This window comes from Oryzias latipes, chromosome 13 (assembly GCF_002234675.1).
Source record: "Oryzias latipes chromosome 13, ASM223467v1".
Taxonomy (NCBI): domain Eukaryota; kingdom Metazoa; phylum Chordata; class Actinopteri; order Beloniformes; family Adrianichthyidae; genus Oryzias; species Oryzias latipes.
In genome coordinates, this window is record NC_019871.2 from 3,539,377 (window position 1) to 3,557,822 (window position 18,446).

Consider the following 18,446-nt stretch of genomic DNA (forward strand, 5'->3'; position numbering starts at 1 on the left):
GTTTACCACCGTGCACCATTATGTATCGTCATGCATGTTAATGTGCGGCCAGATGCACCGTCATGCACGACCAGGTCTTGAACTTTGAAAAAGCTCAGAAAGCCGATAAACGTGGAATTGGTTCTGGATTTTTAGTTTCATAGGAACCCAGATCCTAACATTTTAAACGCAGTAATTTAGATGCTGGTTGATTAGTTAGTTCATAGCAAATTGCTTCACCTAAGATTCCTTCCCATCAGTAAAAAGGAAGCAGTGCTTCCCTCTAACCTGCAGGCAGTTCATGATGTATGAAGTGTTCAGGAAATGTTTGTCTTGATCTTAAAGATATTTGATGTTATATTTTAAATTATTTCTTTCATTCAACGTTTCGTTTGTGTCCTGATCAAATATATAAAGACAGTTTTATTCATGTCATTGATCATAAACGTTTGTTGTACTTTAATTTGAAAGCAGATAAACGTAATTTTTTTATTTTTATGTTTGTCTCACAGTCTCATTCATCGTCTTTGGAAGATGTTCCACAGGTTTGGCAGAGCAGCAAACATGTGGATCGTCTGCATATAAACCCCATCTGCTCGGAAACGTGACAAACAACGTTGATGTTCGACCTAAACAACCTGATACCAACACAACAGTCTGATATGTTCCTGTTAGAAAAGTGTTGGTGGATTTCCATCAAAGATTTCTGTTCTGATATGATGCCATCCGTCTTCTGACTGCAAGAATCCACATAGAGTTTATAAGAATTAAGAAAAGTTCTGCAGATGATTCCTGAAGATTTTTCTGTACAAAAATGTCTTTGAAGCCAGAGGCTAATATTCTCTGAAGGCTGAAAGGCTGAGAGCAGAGCCCTCACGTACGCCCACTCTGTCTTTATTCTTATTCCTGTCAGTTTAGTCAAATTAATGCCTACGTCTAATCAGGGGACTGTATATTTAAAAGTGGCATTCAGAATTCTGGGTAATATTCCCGCTCAGACAAAAAGAGGTCGTGCCAGAAGCGTTTCCACGTCTTCCCTGCTGACATTGGAACCAGAATTTCTGTGCATTTTGAAGCACACGGAGGACTCTCACCAAGGTGATTCATGAGTGTGTCAACAGGCCGACAGTATGGCTGCAGTACAGCACAACACATTCTACACAACATTCTATTCACTTTGTCTCTAAATGTCTTATTTTCCTAAGAATGGAAAACACCGAGCTTCAAACCTTCAACCCACTGAAACACAACAAATAAAAGAAGTCTAAAGTTTTGATGACGGGTGAGCCTGTTTTCCTTCATTTACTGTGAACAGAAACATCTTTGAGTTTGTGTTTTTTTTCCTTTTTCCATGTTTCAGGTTTGTGGTGTGTTGTGGGGAACCTCCTCTGATCCCGTCAACCTCCCGCCACATGCAAACATCTCCACACATCCGTCCTGAGCTCTGATCTTCCAGCAGAGCTCAGAGGTGCGTTTGAGTGACTGTTCCTGCCTCACAGTGTGTTTGTGTTCTTGACAGAATGAGTCACGGCGTTCATCGAACTTTTAGAAGGGAATCGAATGCGTCAGCGCTTCTGATCTGGGAATCAAAGGCTGCTTCGTCTCAAAAGGGGACAAAGAGACTGTTTCTGCTAAAAAAGAAAAAAAGTATCTCAAGATCAAAATCCTTTGTGAGGAGGTAAAAAGAAAAAGAAAAAGTGAGTTGTAATGTAGGAACCAAACGTAAAAATCACGGATGGAGGCAGAAAACGCTGCTTCTGGCTCCACAAACACGCCGAGAGCTTCACCTCTGTTGCTCCGCCCACAACCCAGAGACAGTCTGGTGATTCAAACGTCCTGATTCACTGCAGGAGAAGTCAATGAAGTTTAAAAAAGCCCAAACAAAAAGATATTTTGACCTTCATTCTCACATCAAAGACCAGCTTCAACAGTGCAGGAACAGATGTGGTCCACAAAATCCACAAACGTGTGTCAGTTATCGTCGCCTCTCGGAGGGCCACTGTTTCAGAAATGTGACAGTTCCTCATCACCATCATACTTGTTGGTGGCATGATTTCTGTAACCAGGCAACCGCGGCCGTTCTGCCTGCAGCTGCTGTGTTTGGTGAACTGCAGGCATCCGTCTGAGCGCGTTTCTGCAGCTGAAACCACCAGACTCATCGTGAGAACAGAACCAACAACACGTCCACTCGATACGCTGTCTGGCACTAAAATAACAGCAGATATTCTGAAAATTAGTCTTCTCTAATGCTCATTCGTGTTGTCAAATCCAGTGAAGTGGAGGTGAGGAAACAGTGGACAGAGAGGAGATGAGGTTTGGATGGAGAGGCAGAGAAGAACGGTGGAGTTGTTCAGGACGTGGATGAGAGCTGGAAGACGGCAGGTGAAGCAGAGGACTGGAAGGTGGAGGTGATGCTGCTGTGGTGACGGGGGAGGTCAGACAGGAATCTCAGAGGACCAGGATGTTTGCAGATGATCTGTAGTGAGAGCAGGGAACATGTGCAGGAGCATCCAGAGGAGGTTTGCTCTGGAAAGGAGAGGAATGAAGACGGAGCATCTCTGTGTGAACAAGAGGAACTCAGGTGGAACGGTGAGGTTACAGGGAGCAGAGGTGAAGAAGGTGGAGGACGTGAAGGTCAAGAAAGAGATGAAGAGGTGTGAGCAGGTTGGGACAGGTGGAGGAAGGATGCAGGGAGGTGATTAGCTTTGAAGACCCTAAAATGATGGAACAGTCCAAGGTGAACCCAACCTTCAACTGTCAGTAGATGGGTAGATTCCAGTATCCCTGTGACCACCAAGTGGAATAAACAGGTATAGAAGGTGATGGAGGGATGGATCGATTTCCAAAGGGAGCAGAGGAGAGACAAAGTAAATATTCGTTTATAAAAGTCCTCCAATTCATCTAAAGAACTGGGTAATAGTGCTGTTAGCTTTCTGTTGTTAGCTTCCTGCTACTTTGATATTATATATGATATATTTCGAAAGGTAAAACAAAAAAAAAAAATCAGTGAACTATCCTGACAAGGATTGCAAAGTGCAGGACTTTTCCTTCTCTAGCTGCTTAGCCCCGCCCTCATACTTCCTGGCCAATGACTAAAGAGATCTTTAGTCATGTGGTTTTGTGTACAAGCTTTGGTTCCGAACAGGAAGGTCCGATTGATGGCAGACCCAACGCACGGTTCAGGACTGATCCAGACCCAATTAAGCGGACTCTGTCTGGACCAACGGACTATTCACCCTTAGATTAAAAAGATTAAAAAGTGTGACTGTAGAGGATAAATGAAAAACAGTTTTAACAGAAAGAAATGGTGAAATCTGTGGATCATTTTGTGGTTTAATATTTGCAGGCTAGAAAGCAATAAGAAGAAGGGGTTTCCATTTGGTTCGTTTAAGGTCTGATTCTTTAAAATGCTTTAGTGTTTTGTTTTTTACAGAGTTATATTGTTTTCTACAGGCTGTTGTTCAGCCAAATCTGGAACGTTTTGGTCTTTGACATAAATCTGTTTGAAGCGCGACATCGTTTTCATTTAGTCTTCACTTCAGGTGATTAAAGATCACCATTTATATTATTTATCATTTCTAAAACAGATTCCCATTCTTATACTATTTCATGTTTTTTAAAGAAATACTTCTATTTTTAATTTTCTGATATTCATAAAATGATACAGAAATTTGAGTAATTGGAGAAAATTCCTTCTTGGTTAAAATGTAATAAATATTTTTGTATGTCTAGTGTGTAAAATTAAACAATTGACATTATCTAGTTAATTTACAGGTTTAATTTGTTGTCATTGTAGTCAAATGACTTTAATTTAAAATGTTTTCAATACATTTTCTTAACTTCTTACTATTTTTTCCTCAAAAATGTCTAAAAATTCAAGCATATTGATTTCTTTCATGGAAACACTGAAAATCCTGTTGGTTTACGGTTAATTAGGTGGTCACATATTTAATTAACAACGACTGAGTTAACAATTTGCTAAAATGAGAACCTTTCGGTGTAATTTTAGTACAATAAATGTGTTTTAAACCAAGAACCGTGGAGTTTACCTCCAAGCCGGTCACATTTGACGTCTAAAACAACAGAATTGACACCGAAACGTCCGATCTTCTCGTCTTCCATCCGACTGTGCTTCACATTTCAAGCTAGACTTCCTGCGCCTATATTTGGTCGGTGGCGTTTCAGCCAAACGCGGCTGACAGAAGCGGCGCTCGCAGGACGCTCGGTCTCTCCGATGTGAGGCATCTGCGTTGTCATGTGTTCCCTGTGTGAGGAGCTTCACAGTGTTACAGGCTGACTGTGACTGTCCTCACTCCACCCACACACACCAGCTCATTCAGACCCGCTTTCTTATCCTCGTCTTAAAATGAAACTCACTACTTGTGAATGAAGTGTGCCGCTCCAGAGGCCGACTGTGTTTAAGGTTTTACTGACAGGACACGTTTTTGAGGAGGAAAAACCGCCGTGGAGGGAGTAAAAATGGACGGGTTTTGCCTTCATTTGGTCAGGAATGTCCTTGAGCTTCTGCAAAGTCCCCAGAGAGGATTCCTCCATTGTTTTTGGGGCATTTTGACCCGTCAACGCGAGACGAGAAGATGTTGAGATTTTTCAGCTAAAGATGGAGATCCATTTGAGAAAAAAAACCCTATTGGTTCATCTGCGTTTCCTACATCAAGCTGAACAGCCAGACAGCCTTCCTAAACCCAACGTTTGGAGTTTGGAGTTATCCGGCTAAGGATGCAGGAGCGATGAGCGCAGCGACAGAACGCTAGGGAAAAGGCCGTGATGCCGCCCATATAAGGGCGTTGACCCGTGCTCCAGGTTTTTGGGTTGTCCAGGCCACTCAGGGTCGTAAAGTCCCACTTTATCGCATTTTGATCCATTTTCAAAGCGTTTCCAGTGGTCTTTTCAATGACGATGATGGCGTTTTTAGCCAAGAACCACGCGTCGGTGTTTTAGGACATAGTTTCTGCAGAGCGGCGAGAGTTCATTGAAAATTTACTTCCGACTTGTGTCAGAAAGCTCTCTTTGGACGTATTCTTCCGTTAAAAAACGTCCCTTCACACCGTCCACACAAACTACACTCCGATTTCCTCATTTCTTGACAGAAATCAAACCGTAGAACGTTTACATGACGGTCGGTCTCTGTGGAGCCAACACAAAGTGCATAAACGCAGCTATTAACCGGTTTTCCCTGTTGGATATCGATGTTTCTGCGTTAGTTTGGATGTTGTGCATCTGGAGGAGTTTCTGGCTCCCATCAGCACCTGCTCTGATGAGCAATGATGCCAGAAGGAAAGCTGCTGACATTCGAGAGGGCTGATTAAGGCTTTTGAAAGCCGAGCTCGGGGACGGAGAAACGGCACCAGGCTTTGTCTGAGCCTGAGAGGCCGTGGAAGGGCGGGAGGAGAATCCAGACTCTGACTGTTAGGAGGGAAGGGGAGGAGCAAAAAGTGCTCAAGAATCCACAGGTCCTTCTAGTTGAACTGCACATTTACATGGAGAGACCGTCCATGTTTCACATCCGACATCCTTTCACTAAACTTTCCCGGTTCTGTCCCAAACTCAGGAAAACTCTATCTATTAACAGACTTTTGAGTTTTTCGGAACTTGAGATTTTAACAGTCTGAATCAAAAGTCCAAACATTTAGGGAGCCAGAGGTATTTAATAATCATCCCCGTCTACAACACAAGGTGTTGCCATGGCAACTCTGCGACGTTAAACCTTTCTTGAAGGCAACAAGGCATAGAAAGAAAACAAACCAAAAAAAAAGACAATTTCAAAGGACTTTTCAAGGGCAACTTACTGCGTTTTTGACATGTGAGAACATCACAAACTTGATTTTTCAGCGGTGAAGCAGACGTTTCCTTTTGTAAATATTAAAGGAAAATGTGACTGAAACTCATTCCGCTGAACCTTCAGCACAACGTACCTGCAGAGAAACACGTGGAGGTCAGAGCGGAGAAGAACTTGTGATGAAGAACTCCTGCAGTTCCAGGACGTTGATGCGGTGGATCCAGACGACCTGCAGAAACCTTCAACAAGCGATAAAGACCCTGCATGAAGGGGGATTTTAGAGTTCATTTGAAGACAAATAGAGATCCACAAAAGAGAGGAGAGATTTAGCAGGTGGAATCTGAGAGGATCCAAGCCTTTTCTTCTGTTCTCCAGCGTTCCTACCTAAAAATCCCAGTAAGAAAGGACTCCGGATGTCCGGCGCCGCGAGTCTGAGCTTCAAACGGAGGCTAAACTTTGATCCTGAAGGAGTTCGGGTAGAAACTGAGCAGTAAAAACAGCTTTTCACATGTTAGCAGCTTCTTTTTTAATGGAAAAGGAACAGAAAACCGTTGAAAGTAAATCCGTTATTAGGAATGTAAATATTTGTTTTATAAAAAAATACAGTAAAATATTTTATTCAAATGTATTTATTTTAAGAGGAGAAAAACATTTTTAAAAATCTTCATTTTTTCTCTCGCAGCTTAAATCCAAAAAACAAATGAGATTTATAACAGAAACTTCAGACAAACGTTCAGATTTTTTAGAAACCAAGAGACAGAAATCCTTTTATTGAAACAAATCGACCTCAGGACACATGCAGAGATGGACTTCCAGAGCTCCACTTTCTCGACTGTTCTGTTCGAGATCTCGGCTAAATCAAAAAGCCCCAAAAAACGAGCACAACACGAAAAAAAGAAACCATAAAAACCAAAACGGATGTCACAGTTTCAACGCTTTTGCCTCGTCAGCACCCAGAGATGTCTTTGGTTTTGTTGCGTCTCTGGAATCGCGTGTCGGCGGGGTCAAACCCTTGTTCACGCGCTCCAAACAGAGCCCAGCTGGGGGTTTTGGCCATGTAGTCCAGGGCTGAGAACGTCTGCCGGCCCCCGCTGTCCTGCTGAGCCTGGACCAGGTCCTGGAAACGCTCGTAGTCGATCCAGGTCCACCAATCCCCGTCCAGCTTAAACTAAAACCAGAACAGCAAAGTTTAACCTCAAAAACCGGCTTTCCCGCTAAAGCACGACTTTAAAGGCATTTCTACTCTGATCAATGGAAGCGGTTGTTCTTGGTTCCACCAGCTCCATGTGGGTTTGGCCGTTTTCCACCATGACTGTTGAACCCGTGACAGTTCCAGAAGTCATTGAGCTTTGATGTTGGATTGTTTGCCGACTGATCTGCACCAGAGTCTGGTGAATTGTGCTCTGGAGCATCTCTGCCAGCCGGTCTCGGCATTTGGATGCTTTATGACAATTGGGCTTTCATTTTTGGAAAGTTAATTGAAGACACAGCTTGAAGTTGTAAGTTTCAGGCGCTCTGACTGGAACCCAAACGTAGGTGGAAACGTTCTGTAGGACTATGAGGACAGTAAAATCCAGAGGTGATGTTCCGGATCAAGTTCACCACATTTGACCCCATTTCAAACACAAAAGGAAAAGAAGCTTCTTTTAACACTTCAATTAAGAGAAACCGTTCTGACTATAATCTGTGCAGTTGCCGTGGCAACATTAATTGAGGCAGGACTTCAGATAACATTTCTTGTCAAACCCTTTTGGGACAAATTCACAGCAGACGAGCATGTGTTCAGGATCTTTGAGTCCATCCATCCATTAGAGCATGAAGGTCACCAACCAAAACTTAAGGTCAGTTTTGCAGCAGATTTTCACTAAACTCAAATTCTTCCAAGTCTCATTTTTGTCACTTTGGACGCCGAGACGGCCCTTGGTGCGGCTCTTACCTTTTCGTGAGCGATGAGTAAGCAGTTTGAGTGCTCGTGCTCGCAGGCGACCTCATACTCGGGCAGCATGGCGGCCAGCTGCTGGACGAAGGCGACCACCTCCTGGTGCCAGGGGACGTTTGCCATGGTCAGAGTACTGGCGGAGCTTTCCCCGCAGTACGTCACGCCCTGTCAAAGAACAACTTCAACTGTCAGTCACAGGGGCGGAGCTTCACGGTTAAACGACAACAAAGACTCAAAACCCTGCCTGTCATCAGAATGTAGTTTCATAATTCAATTCAATTTTATTTATATAGCCCAAATTCACAACAGTCGTCTTGATGGGCTAAGTAATAATCTAGACAAAAAAAGATGTAAGAATGTGTTTCTGAGAATTCCGGTTAGGTTCAGGTCATAGAACAGCTCTGAAAAGTCTTCAGGACAAACAGCAGGAGAGCCTCCATGCTACTTTACTTCCACACACCTGGAGGGAAGTGTGGACGAAAACTCAAGGTGAATTTTAATTTGTTTTACAGACACGGAAAGATTCAACGGCATTGTGAACATGAAGGTTCCAGGGGTCGATGTCTACATGTTGAGTCATGGATTCTGGACGTTTGCCGTATCTTGCGGAGTATAAATTGTGTTTTTTTTTCATAGATTGGCCAGGGGTGTGACTTATACTCAGGAGCAACATCTTTGTAATTTTTTAAAACATAAATAGGCTCGGATATTCGTTATCTTCTCACCAACAACTGGTTGTTTCCCACTAACAAACCCTAGAGGGCGCTGTAGGTGCATGTATCAGTATTTGCTTCTGACAGCAACACAGAAGAAGAAGCGCCCTCTAAAACAAACATGGAGGAGAATCTGATGGTTTTTCTCCAGAACATTATGATGTTTTTCTTATATGTATCTTGACAAAAATACTTTTTTCCCTCCTTGGACTTATGTAGGAAAGCAAGTCATGAAACTGTCCGACAGAAGAACAGCTAAGTACGGTCATTGAGATGCAGCTGCTGCTGTATAGAAGGTGATGATCGCCGTAAGAAAAAGACTGAATGATCTCATGACCCCAGAGATGGAGACGTGATTTTTGATGCTTTCGGAGAGCTCTTCAAAATAATCAAATGTCATCTGTCAACATTGTTCATGTCTTCCGTGCAGTATAAACAAGATATACAGTCAAAGGCTCCATGTCGCGATGAGGCTAAAAGCTTCAGACAGTATTTTCTCTGTAGGCAGTGGGCGCGTCTAGTCTATGAAGACATTTTTGGACAAGCATTGAGCATTAAACTTGACGCGCATCATAAAAAGGCAGCGGATGTGAGTTTGACGCATGAATTATGTTTGGTGTGAACACAGCATTACTACGGGCTTGGCAAATTTGTTCATAAATGATGGACTTTACTCTTAAAGGTGCAACTTATACTCTTGGAGCGACTTATATGTTTTTTTCTTCTTTTTTGTGCCTTTTTGGGCTCCTGCGACTTATACTTTGGAAAATATGGTGGTCGCTGAACTGAAGGAAAGGATCGTGTGTGAAGGAGTTTAGTTACTTTAAACAGCAGAGCCAAATAAATGGTAGATTGGAAAAAGTTGAGCATCATCTGCATAAAATATGATATTCTTTTAATGTGAATGATCTGACTGAGAGGCAGCATGTACAGATAAAAATCAAAGCTTTTGCTTTTGACAAAAATGGAAATGGAAAGAACAATCTAACTTATATTTAATCCACAAAAAAACGTTGTAGAACTAGACATCTACATGGTCCCATTTGCAAAAAGACTAAATTATTGATGTAGTACACAGATGACACGCTGATATAAATAATCTTGATACTTAAAGATGATTTTCTTTACACCTTTTCATGAACCAGTCGTCCACTTTGTTTACACCAGAACTCCTTACTCCTCTGTTTCTGATCCCTGCTAGTCATTAACATTTCTTATGATAATTTCAAAGCCTGGAACGTCAGCTTGGGCTCTACCTGTACGAAGAACCAAACGGACTAAACTACACGACTGCAAACCGAGACGTATGAAAACAAAAGAGAGAAACTCAAAAGAAACTTTGACTCTATGGGTTATTTTGTAAAGAAAAAAAAGTAATTTGATCTCTACAGAAGAGTACAATCATAACATAAGTATTTTTGTTATTTTTTTAAATTATTTTTGATTTTTGGCGGATTGTGGATTCTGAGTAAACATCTAAACAGCACAGTGGGAAAGGATGAAGCCTTGAAGATCGCAGGCTTGGCTGAAGGCCCACTGAATGAAGATCAACTTTCTGGGAATACCAATAAATCAAGAAGGTTGAGGAGAACGCAGATCTTTCCGACGTGGGGGGGGGGCACTAATGTTCTGCATCACCTCAGGAAGTGAGTGGGAGAGATGTGGCGCAGAACGAGCCCTCCACCTGCCTGAAGAATCCATTTTCTTTCTCTCCGACGGAAACGTTGATCATTTGAGCTCCACCTGTGTGTGTTTCTGCACATATGTACACACAAAAACACACACACACCCCGTTCCCTCTTGTAATCCGGTTCCTGTGTGAGTGGCGAGGTCTGCTGGACGCTAAGCAGGACGGATTGCGTGGCCGCGACCATTAATCAAACGTGGGGTTTCAGTGAGGGGAGGGTGCTGAAGTGCAGGCGCTCCATGTGTCGCATCATAAAGGATGAACTAAGAACTAATGGGTTCACTACAAAGGCTTTGCCTCCGGTAATGGTGGAAAAGTGAAACGCAGCACAATTCATCCTCCTAACGGTTCGTCCCCCCATCTTGATGAAACAGCGGATGACAGGAAAAGGAGGAATCTCACTTTTATTTTACTTCATAAAGATTCAAGACTTAAGTTTAGTCAAATTTCTCCTTTTTGATGTTAGTTTTTCCAAAGTATCTAAAAATGCACCTTTTAAAATATTTGTTAAATTGTCATTTCTGATATTTGATCAACTCTGAGGACTTACTTTTGCCCAGAAGCTCTTTACTGCCAAACAACTTCCTTTCAGACACCATGGACAGCAGGTCCCTCTCAAACTGTCACTCTTGTTGAAGTAAATTGTTCATTTAGAGCAGGGTTGCCCAAATCCAGACCTCGAGGGTCGGTGTCCTACAGGTTCTCCAACCATCCTGCCATTGGAGCTCCTTATTGGCTGAAATCAGCTGATCCAGGTCATCGGTAGCAGATAAGGCAGGGTATCTGGAAAAGCTAGCAGGAGGCCGGCTCTTGAGGCCTGGATTTGGACGCCCCTGATACAGAGTACATAATAGTAAACGTAGCACTTTTCTACTTTGCTCAAAGTGCTTTACAGTCCAATTCACACACTGATGCCAAACACTGGCGCCAACCTATAACCACCAGGAGCACCCTGGGGTTCATGTTTCCAAGGACACCTCGACACAGAGGCAGGCAAGGCGGGAACAGAACCTGGTATTGTTTGTGAAGTATTGTTTTTATATTTTTTCAACTCAATTATCATTTATGGTTTCTTTAAACACTAACCCTAACCCTTGTTCGTACCGGGTTGGAACCCCTTAGGCCTTCAGAACCGCCTTAATCCTCGGTGGCATGGATTCATCACGGTTCTGGAAACATTCATCAGGGACTTTGGTCCATTTTGACGCGCCAGCATTAAACAGTTGCTGCAGATTTTTCAGCTAAACGTCCATGATGCAAATCTTTATCATAGAGTATTTTTCATCTTTTCCTGCTCCTTCAATAACAGTTAAAGAGGAAATACAGTATTTACCTGAGTTGTTTGATAATTATTCTGCTTTTTTTATGATTTTTCCTTTTATTTTGCAAGATTATTTGTTATCCTGTAATATTCTGCATTTTGTTGTTACTTTGATGTTTCTTTTCAAATGTTCTAGTCTTTTCTGCTTCAACTTTTGCTGAAGCATTTTTACAGTCTGATTTACCAGCTTTTATTCTTTTACACATTTATTGTACTTTTGTAAAGTAATTGTTAAGATTCAATCCTGAATGTAAATTGTTATAAATTAATAAATAAAAATTATAATTAAAAATAAGGACAATAATTAATTAATAATTAATTTTTTTTCAAGTATCCTAAAATCTTGGCTGTTTTTCTTTGCTTCTTCCAAGTTTTTCAGCTGTTTTGGTAAAATTGTTTTGCTTATTTAGGTTTAATTTGACAATTCTTTACATCTAAAAATGTTTTCTTCTTTCAACTTAATACAATATTATTTATCTGGATGTTCATATTAAAATAGTTTCTAGCTACCAACATTACATTGTTTTATACTAGATCTGCATTTATTTTTAATAACAGTGTTTTTTTCAGGATTAATTGTTCACATTTTTTCAAGATTTCTTCACTTTCTGCCATCAAACAAAGGTGAAAATGTTCAGTTTTTTTTTTTGAGGGGGTTCCATCCTGATGACATCAGATCCAGGAATGGGCTGCAGGGCCGGGTCATTTGGACCCCTGGTTCTGTGATGAAGCAGCTTTATCTCAGTGTCACCGGTCTTCTGCACTAATTGCCGGTTTCCTGACGCTCGGGTCGATATCTCGTTTGTGGTCCAGAGGCAGGAGAAGCTTATCGGGTCAGTAACAGATTCACACAGAGGAAGGAAGGAGGGAAGCAGGGAGTCAAATGCAGGAGGAAGAAAGAGGAGATAAAGGTAAAAAAAGAAATAGGAGCGGTTTGAAAGCCAGTCCCAGCAGTGACCCTCAGTCTGTTCCACAGACGGATGTGATAATGAACGCTCTGCTTCACAGTTCTGTTCAGTTCTCTGCTGCTTCTGAACTTTTCAGGACTTTTTATCATTGAATTACGGATCTGTAGCACAAAAAAACACTTTTACAAAAGCATCTAAATAAAGCAGGGGAATTGGGCGGGGTTTAACGATTGATCCACCCCCTCACCAGGAGCTCTGCAGCAGCTGTCCTGTTAGTGTTGGAGCTCATTCTGCTGAGGATCAATACCCAAATCTGAAGAAAAGCAACTTTGAAACGACGGCCCGGCCTCCCCGGAGTCGATCCTCAATACATCAACAACACGGAGCAATGACTTTTATCTTTTTTAAATGTGCAGCAGACCTAAAGGAGCAGCACAAAACGAAGCATTTGGTTTTTGTTTGAGTTGCATCACCAGATTTAGTTTTTAAAGTCGTCTTAATCATAAAGGGATGCAGCCTTTGTTTGGAAATTTTCCTTCACAAAAAATAATAAATACATTTCCGAGGATTCCGGGTGAATTTCCATGAGGAAAAAACTAAATAAACCGCGCCTACGTGGGTATGAGAACGCTTATACATGTACAACAAGAATACAACAGGAAGTACCCACTGGCTCCAAGAAACCAAAATCCCATTGCTTTCTATAGACACTGAAATACTTCAAGATGCCATAGGATTGTTTTAGCATATTTAAGTTAACCATTTATTGCGATTTTCCCGATCTTTTCGCGATATGCATATTGCACAGCTTGATATTGCGATAACGTTAAATTTGTGATTTATTATGCAGACCTAATTTGGATTAAGGAAAAGCGAAGATTTGCCAACTATTTGCTGGACTGATAAACAACCTGTTTAAATGCAGCCGGTTATTTCGTTTCTTGAGTTGATGGACACAACAGCTGATGACATAATTAGCCTCAGTTACTGCACCAGACTATGTTGGAGTGAACTGGTCACTGATGTCAGTCTGGTCACTGATGGCGCCCATTAAAGGTCAGGAAGAAGGCACAAAATTCAGGCAGCAAACCAGGAAAAGTCTCTTAAACATTTCATTGTGTTTTGCATACTTGAATGACAGTAAATGTGTTTCTGTACAGGATCTGAATCCTGATATTGATGGCTGGATGAAGTTTCATGAGAAAGGAGCTTAACTAAGTTAACTGCTTCAGATGTAAATTATTCAGTCTGTATAAAATTGAATTAACCCATTTTTTTAAGTGAAATGCATTTTATTTGAGATCCATTGGCCATTGTGAATGAATGTGTAATAATAAATTATTAGGCTGCCGTGTTGGTTGAGGCATTTTTTCCAACTTTTGCTTTTATGTTACTGGTCTGGCCCACTAGGGATCAGACGGGTTGAATGTGGCCCCAGAACCACAATGAGTTCGACACCATTGTCTTAGACAGCTAATGGATAGGCTCCAGCAACCCCATGACCTCAAATAGGAGTGGATTTAAAAAAGGACAGAGGATCATTAAGGATTTCAGAGCAAACTATATCCATATTTATGATTAAGTAAAAAAGTAAATTAGGTAAGTAAATTAAAATTATGATTAAGTAAAAAAGAAAGCACAGAGGTTTATGGCAGCAGTGAGAGTCTGATCGCACAATAAAGGCGTGACACAAAACAACGCCTGTGGCACACTAAAGACAGATTTTTTTTAAGAAAAATGAATCATTTTTACAGCTCATTTTCCAGTCAATTGGAATTCATTGGAATCAGTGATTCAAAGAAATTTAAAGCAGAAGTTAAACCTCAGGTGTTTGAAGGTTAAGCAACAGCTCCAATGAAGCTGAATGAAGCGGGGGGGAGGGAGGGGGGGGGTTACCTCCGGTCCGCCTCAGCAGCTATGAAAACACTGAATACGACTGGAGGAACCTTTTCAACAATAACAAAACTATCCTCTGTTCCTCTAAAGCTTTTTTTGCCGTCTCTCATAAACAAGACAGAAACGAAAAGCTCCTGCCAACCTGCACCACCGCTGGGGTCTTCAACGAGGGTCTTCAAAAAAAGACGGGCGAAATGATGGCGGGAGGTCGATCCCATCAGTGTGGGAGTGTGCTGGAGAGTAAACCTCTGTTGTAAAATGAGCCCCACACAAAAAGGTGTGTGTGTGTGGTGGGGCCCTCTAGATCTGCTTAACATCAGCAGCCTTCCTGGACAGGTCGGCGCTTCCCGTCGTCACAGATGTTACATCAACATACAGACGCGTCTTTCCCGTCTCATCAGGAGCATCTCCAGACCAGCCCCGCTTCCGCTCTGCCGCGTAACGTACGGCAGCAGGAAAGCTCGCCAAGCGGGTCAAGTGTTACCACGGCAAACAGGATGAGGCTTTCCAGGTGAAGGTTGAACTATAGTGATCCCCCAGAGTAGTTTTGTTAGTCGTCTTTTTACTGAAACTCTCTCGTTCTTCTGACAATGAAGAAATATAAACCCCCCCACATAAATGCGATCATTTACAGTGACTCCTGGTTTACCTGCTGGTTAATTATCTGATGTGTCCAAAAACAAAAACAAAGTCGTAATGGCATCACTTCCCAACTTCCTGTGACTTCCAAAACCTCTATCAGTTGGTTCTTCGTTAACACAGCGGTGCTGACAGCCAGTGTTAGCTTTGCTGATGTGGGGCCGCATTTCTACTCCAGTAATAGGAAACGGGGGTTGCCACGGATACGCCACGCAACCCTGCGCACGTCAATAGAGTGTGCACGGCATTTATCCTCACTTCAGGATACACTTGCGACACGTCAATGGTATGTACCATTTTCATGGTCGCATGAGCTTCAAGTGAACTGAAGGACACGCCCGCTCTCCCCTGAACATGCAGCCGCTCCTCTCTGAGACCCTCCATGGACCGGACAACCCTAAAACCAGTCAACCCCTGTAGCTTTGAGTCAAGCTTTTTTTCTTGGACTGATGAAAAACTCGTGTTACCAATCTGGGGTTTGCTGGTTAGTTTGTTGGCGTATTATGTTCGTTTTACAGCTCAAGAAAACCACACCAGGGTTCGCTTGCAAGTAAACCACGGCTCCTCTTTCAGGTGGAGCAGGCTTTACCAGAGTTCTGGAGAACTTTGGTACTAAACGGAGGAGGCCATCTGAGAAAACAAACTCTGATGTGAACCTAAGCGAAAACTTTTTTCAGTAGCGTGAAATGAAGATGATGAACTGATGAAGATGAAGCTCTTCGCATTTAAAACCATCTCTGATTGGTGGTTAGAGAAAACAAACCGAAGCTATCCCAGCTGTTATGCAGCAGAGAACATTTCCACCTGGACCTCCTGGGTTTAAAACGGCTGCAGGTCTGCCTGTGATGGAAGGAGGCGGCAGCAGAGGCGATGGTCGTCAGGCGCCATTCGCCCTGCAGCTGCTCCAGTCAATCGACCGAACCCAGCAGCCTGATGAAGCAGTCAGAACCAGGAGACACAGATCTGCTGATGTTGCACCTTTTATTAAACAATAAAGTTAATGTTGCTTTATCTCATGGAGAACGAGGAGCAGCCACTTTTATTTACTGATTCACTTTTTACAGGCAATAAAAGGATGGTGACTTTTTAAAGACGAATATATGAGGTCATCTCTGTCAGACGTGAAACAGTGGAGGGAAAGCCCGTCTTGGGCATTTACTTTAGTCAAGCATTGATAAATCTCTAGAATTATAGAATTGAAGTTTCAAGTTTTCCAAAAAAAACTGAAAGAGCACAGAACTCTGACAGATTATTCTACTGTAAATATTGACCCAAGAATGTGTTTGTTATGGCTCCAATTTTTAACAATTTAGCTCCTTTTTCTGTTTAATTTTTCAATTACATTTACAGAACATTCAAACAATCCACATAAAACGATTATTGTGCAGGCCTAGTGCCCATAGAAATGCCCATGTGCATTTTTCATGAAATATTAGTTATGTCGCAGCTCATTCTCCTACCTGTAAGTAAGACAACTCGATTGCCATCCCATTTCATGACGTCAACCTAGCGTCAGCAGCGTGTCTGCGTTTCGCCCACGAAACCAAACACGAACTTTTGCAGAGATGGATGTGTGTGTTGTGGAGCTTTGCACTCTTGACCCAGCATGTCACCGCTAGCTTCACGGAGAAAGTGGGTCTGTGTGTGTTAGCCTGGGGGCGGGGTTGGCAGCACAAACTCTTCCTGGAAGGGGCGGTTCCCCACTTTGTGATGTCACAACGTGAGAACACGCTCCTTTTCGTGGGTTGGGAGGGGCTGGTGCTCAGAATACAGGTTTTTAGAGATATAATTAGAGATGCGTGAACGGATCAAAATACCACTTTGGGGTTGTTTACGTAAGAAATGATTATAATACACTTGACAGCTAAAAAAGTTGATATTGCAGGATATAGGCCCTTTACCATCTAATTTAGTATTTGGTTGATATAAATGTTTCTTTACATATCTTTAAGCATTTTGTTTTTGGGAAAAAACAAACCTTTCGTTTTTCTGATCCTCACGTTAATCAGCTGTTCTCTCTGTGTTGAATGTTGCATGTTAGGCTGGTGGAGGTGGTCATCCATAACTCCACCTGCAAACCTTTTAGTCCAGCACGTTTCAGGCTGGCGGTTCTGGCTGCTTTCGGGTGGTGGTTTAATGCGACCGCTAGCAGACTGCTGCTAAAAGAGGCAAACCCAGCAGGACTAAAAACTTTGAACGACGGAGAAGATGAGAGTGGAGGGTTCCCCGTGGAGAGCATCGGCGCTGAAACCTAAGCAGTCAAGTTCCCCTGATAGGAGATGAGCTCTGGATTATGAATCAGACAGTTTTTTCTTGCGGAGCTTTAAAAAGGAACCACATGAATACCAACTCTGTCTAAGCCAGGTACTTAAAAATGTCAGTTTTTTAATAAAAGAAAAGAAAAAGATTCCGGTTCCTTGAGCTGAAATGTACAAAACAAGCCCCTCAAACTAGAAGTTGAGGTTAATCTTTAATTTTCCTTTTAGCTGAAATGTTAAGCCTTTTAAGAGCCGCAGATCCAACATGTTCCCTCACCTTCTTCTGCTTCGCCGTCTGAGCTCATAACTCGCGTGATGTGATTCACTGAATAATGAAAGTCGGGCACATTTGTCACTATGACAACCGCAGCTCAGACTGCTACTGGGTGCCACCTCACACACTATTAATACCAAGTCCTCCAAACGACGAGAATAAGGTCAGCGTGGTGCACGGCCGGCCCCTGGAGGGACTCATTCCCGTCTCTTCGGAGTCTTGAACGCTGGAACTGGAATTAATCAAGACAGAAGGAGTGAAGAGTGCCGGACCGAGCCGCTGTCGTGGAACTGAAGAGCGGCAGAGTGTGGAATGATGCTGAACCTTCCCAGATTTTCATTGTTAAAGTTTAGCTGACAGCAGTTCCAGTAGATCGATGACAAGAAGACGGTAAATGAAGACGCAGAAACACCTCAGTAGAAATGGAACAACTAGGAAAAAAATTACAGTCCTTTCATCTGAACCGACAACAACAAAAAAACATTTTTTACAAACTGAATTTCTTCAATTTTAGTGGAAAAAATCAACTTTAGACGAACATTTTACAGACCGGTGTAGGTACAATGTGTGTTCGGCCTGCCAGATCGCTACAGGGGGCTTGCCGACTAGTGACGATGACATCACACTACGGTAACACCACTTAGGACACTATGCTAACTACTTTTTTTTTTAAACAGGAACAAAGGAAATTGCTACAAAATGGCGGACAGACTTTATAGTGCTCTATAGGGCTGCACGATATGAGGAAAACTCACGATATGCGTTAATAGAGATCAATACTGCAATGATAATTTGACTTGCGATAAATGAACAAATAACAAAAACAACAAAAACATCTCCATTTCACTGCAAAAGTTTAAGTTAAATAAGAGTCAAAATATTCTCCAAATGACCCGCTTTTAATTAGGAGGGCAACATCTAACATGAAAGCTCTGTCTGATTGGTCAAATGCATACAGGGATTTATTCAATTCATTAAATAGTTCAAGTTGCCATAAGATTGTTTTAGCACATTTAAGGTTTACCATTTATTGCG

At 42.2% G+C, this 18,446-nt stretch overlaps 1 protein-coding gene across 1 annotated transcript in view; it reads right to left on the reverse strand.

Annotated features, from left to right (window-relative positions):
* Positions 1-6,514: 6,514 nt before the first annotated feature.
* The window catches only part of LOC101161427 (S-adenosyl-L-methionine-dependent tRNA 4-demethylwyosine synthase), a 44,960-nt gene continuing 33,028 nt past the window's right edge, over positions 6,515-18,446 (reverse strand). Inside the window, exons 15-16 of the mRNA XM_011482222.3 lie at positions 7,713-7,880; positions 6,515-6,944 (exon numbers count right to left, since the gene is read on the reverse strand). Coding sequence (XP_011480524.1) covers positions 6,723-6,944; positions 7,713-7,880 — 390 coding nt within the window. The 3' untranslated portion in view covers positions 6,515-6,722. The remainder of the gene's footprint in view (positions 6,945-7,712; positions 7,881-18,446) is intronic.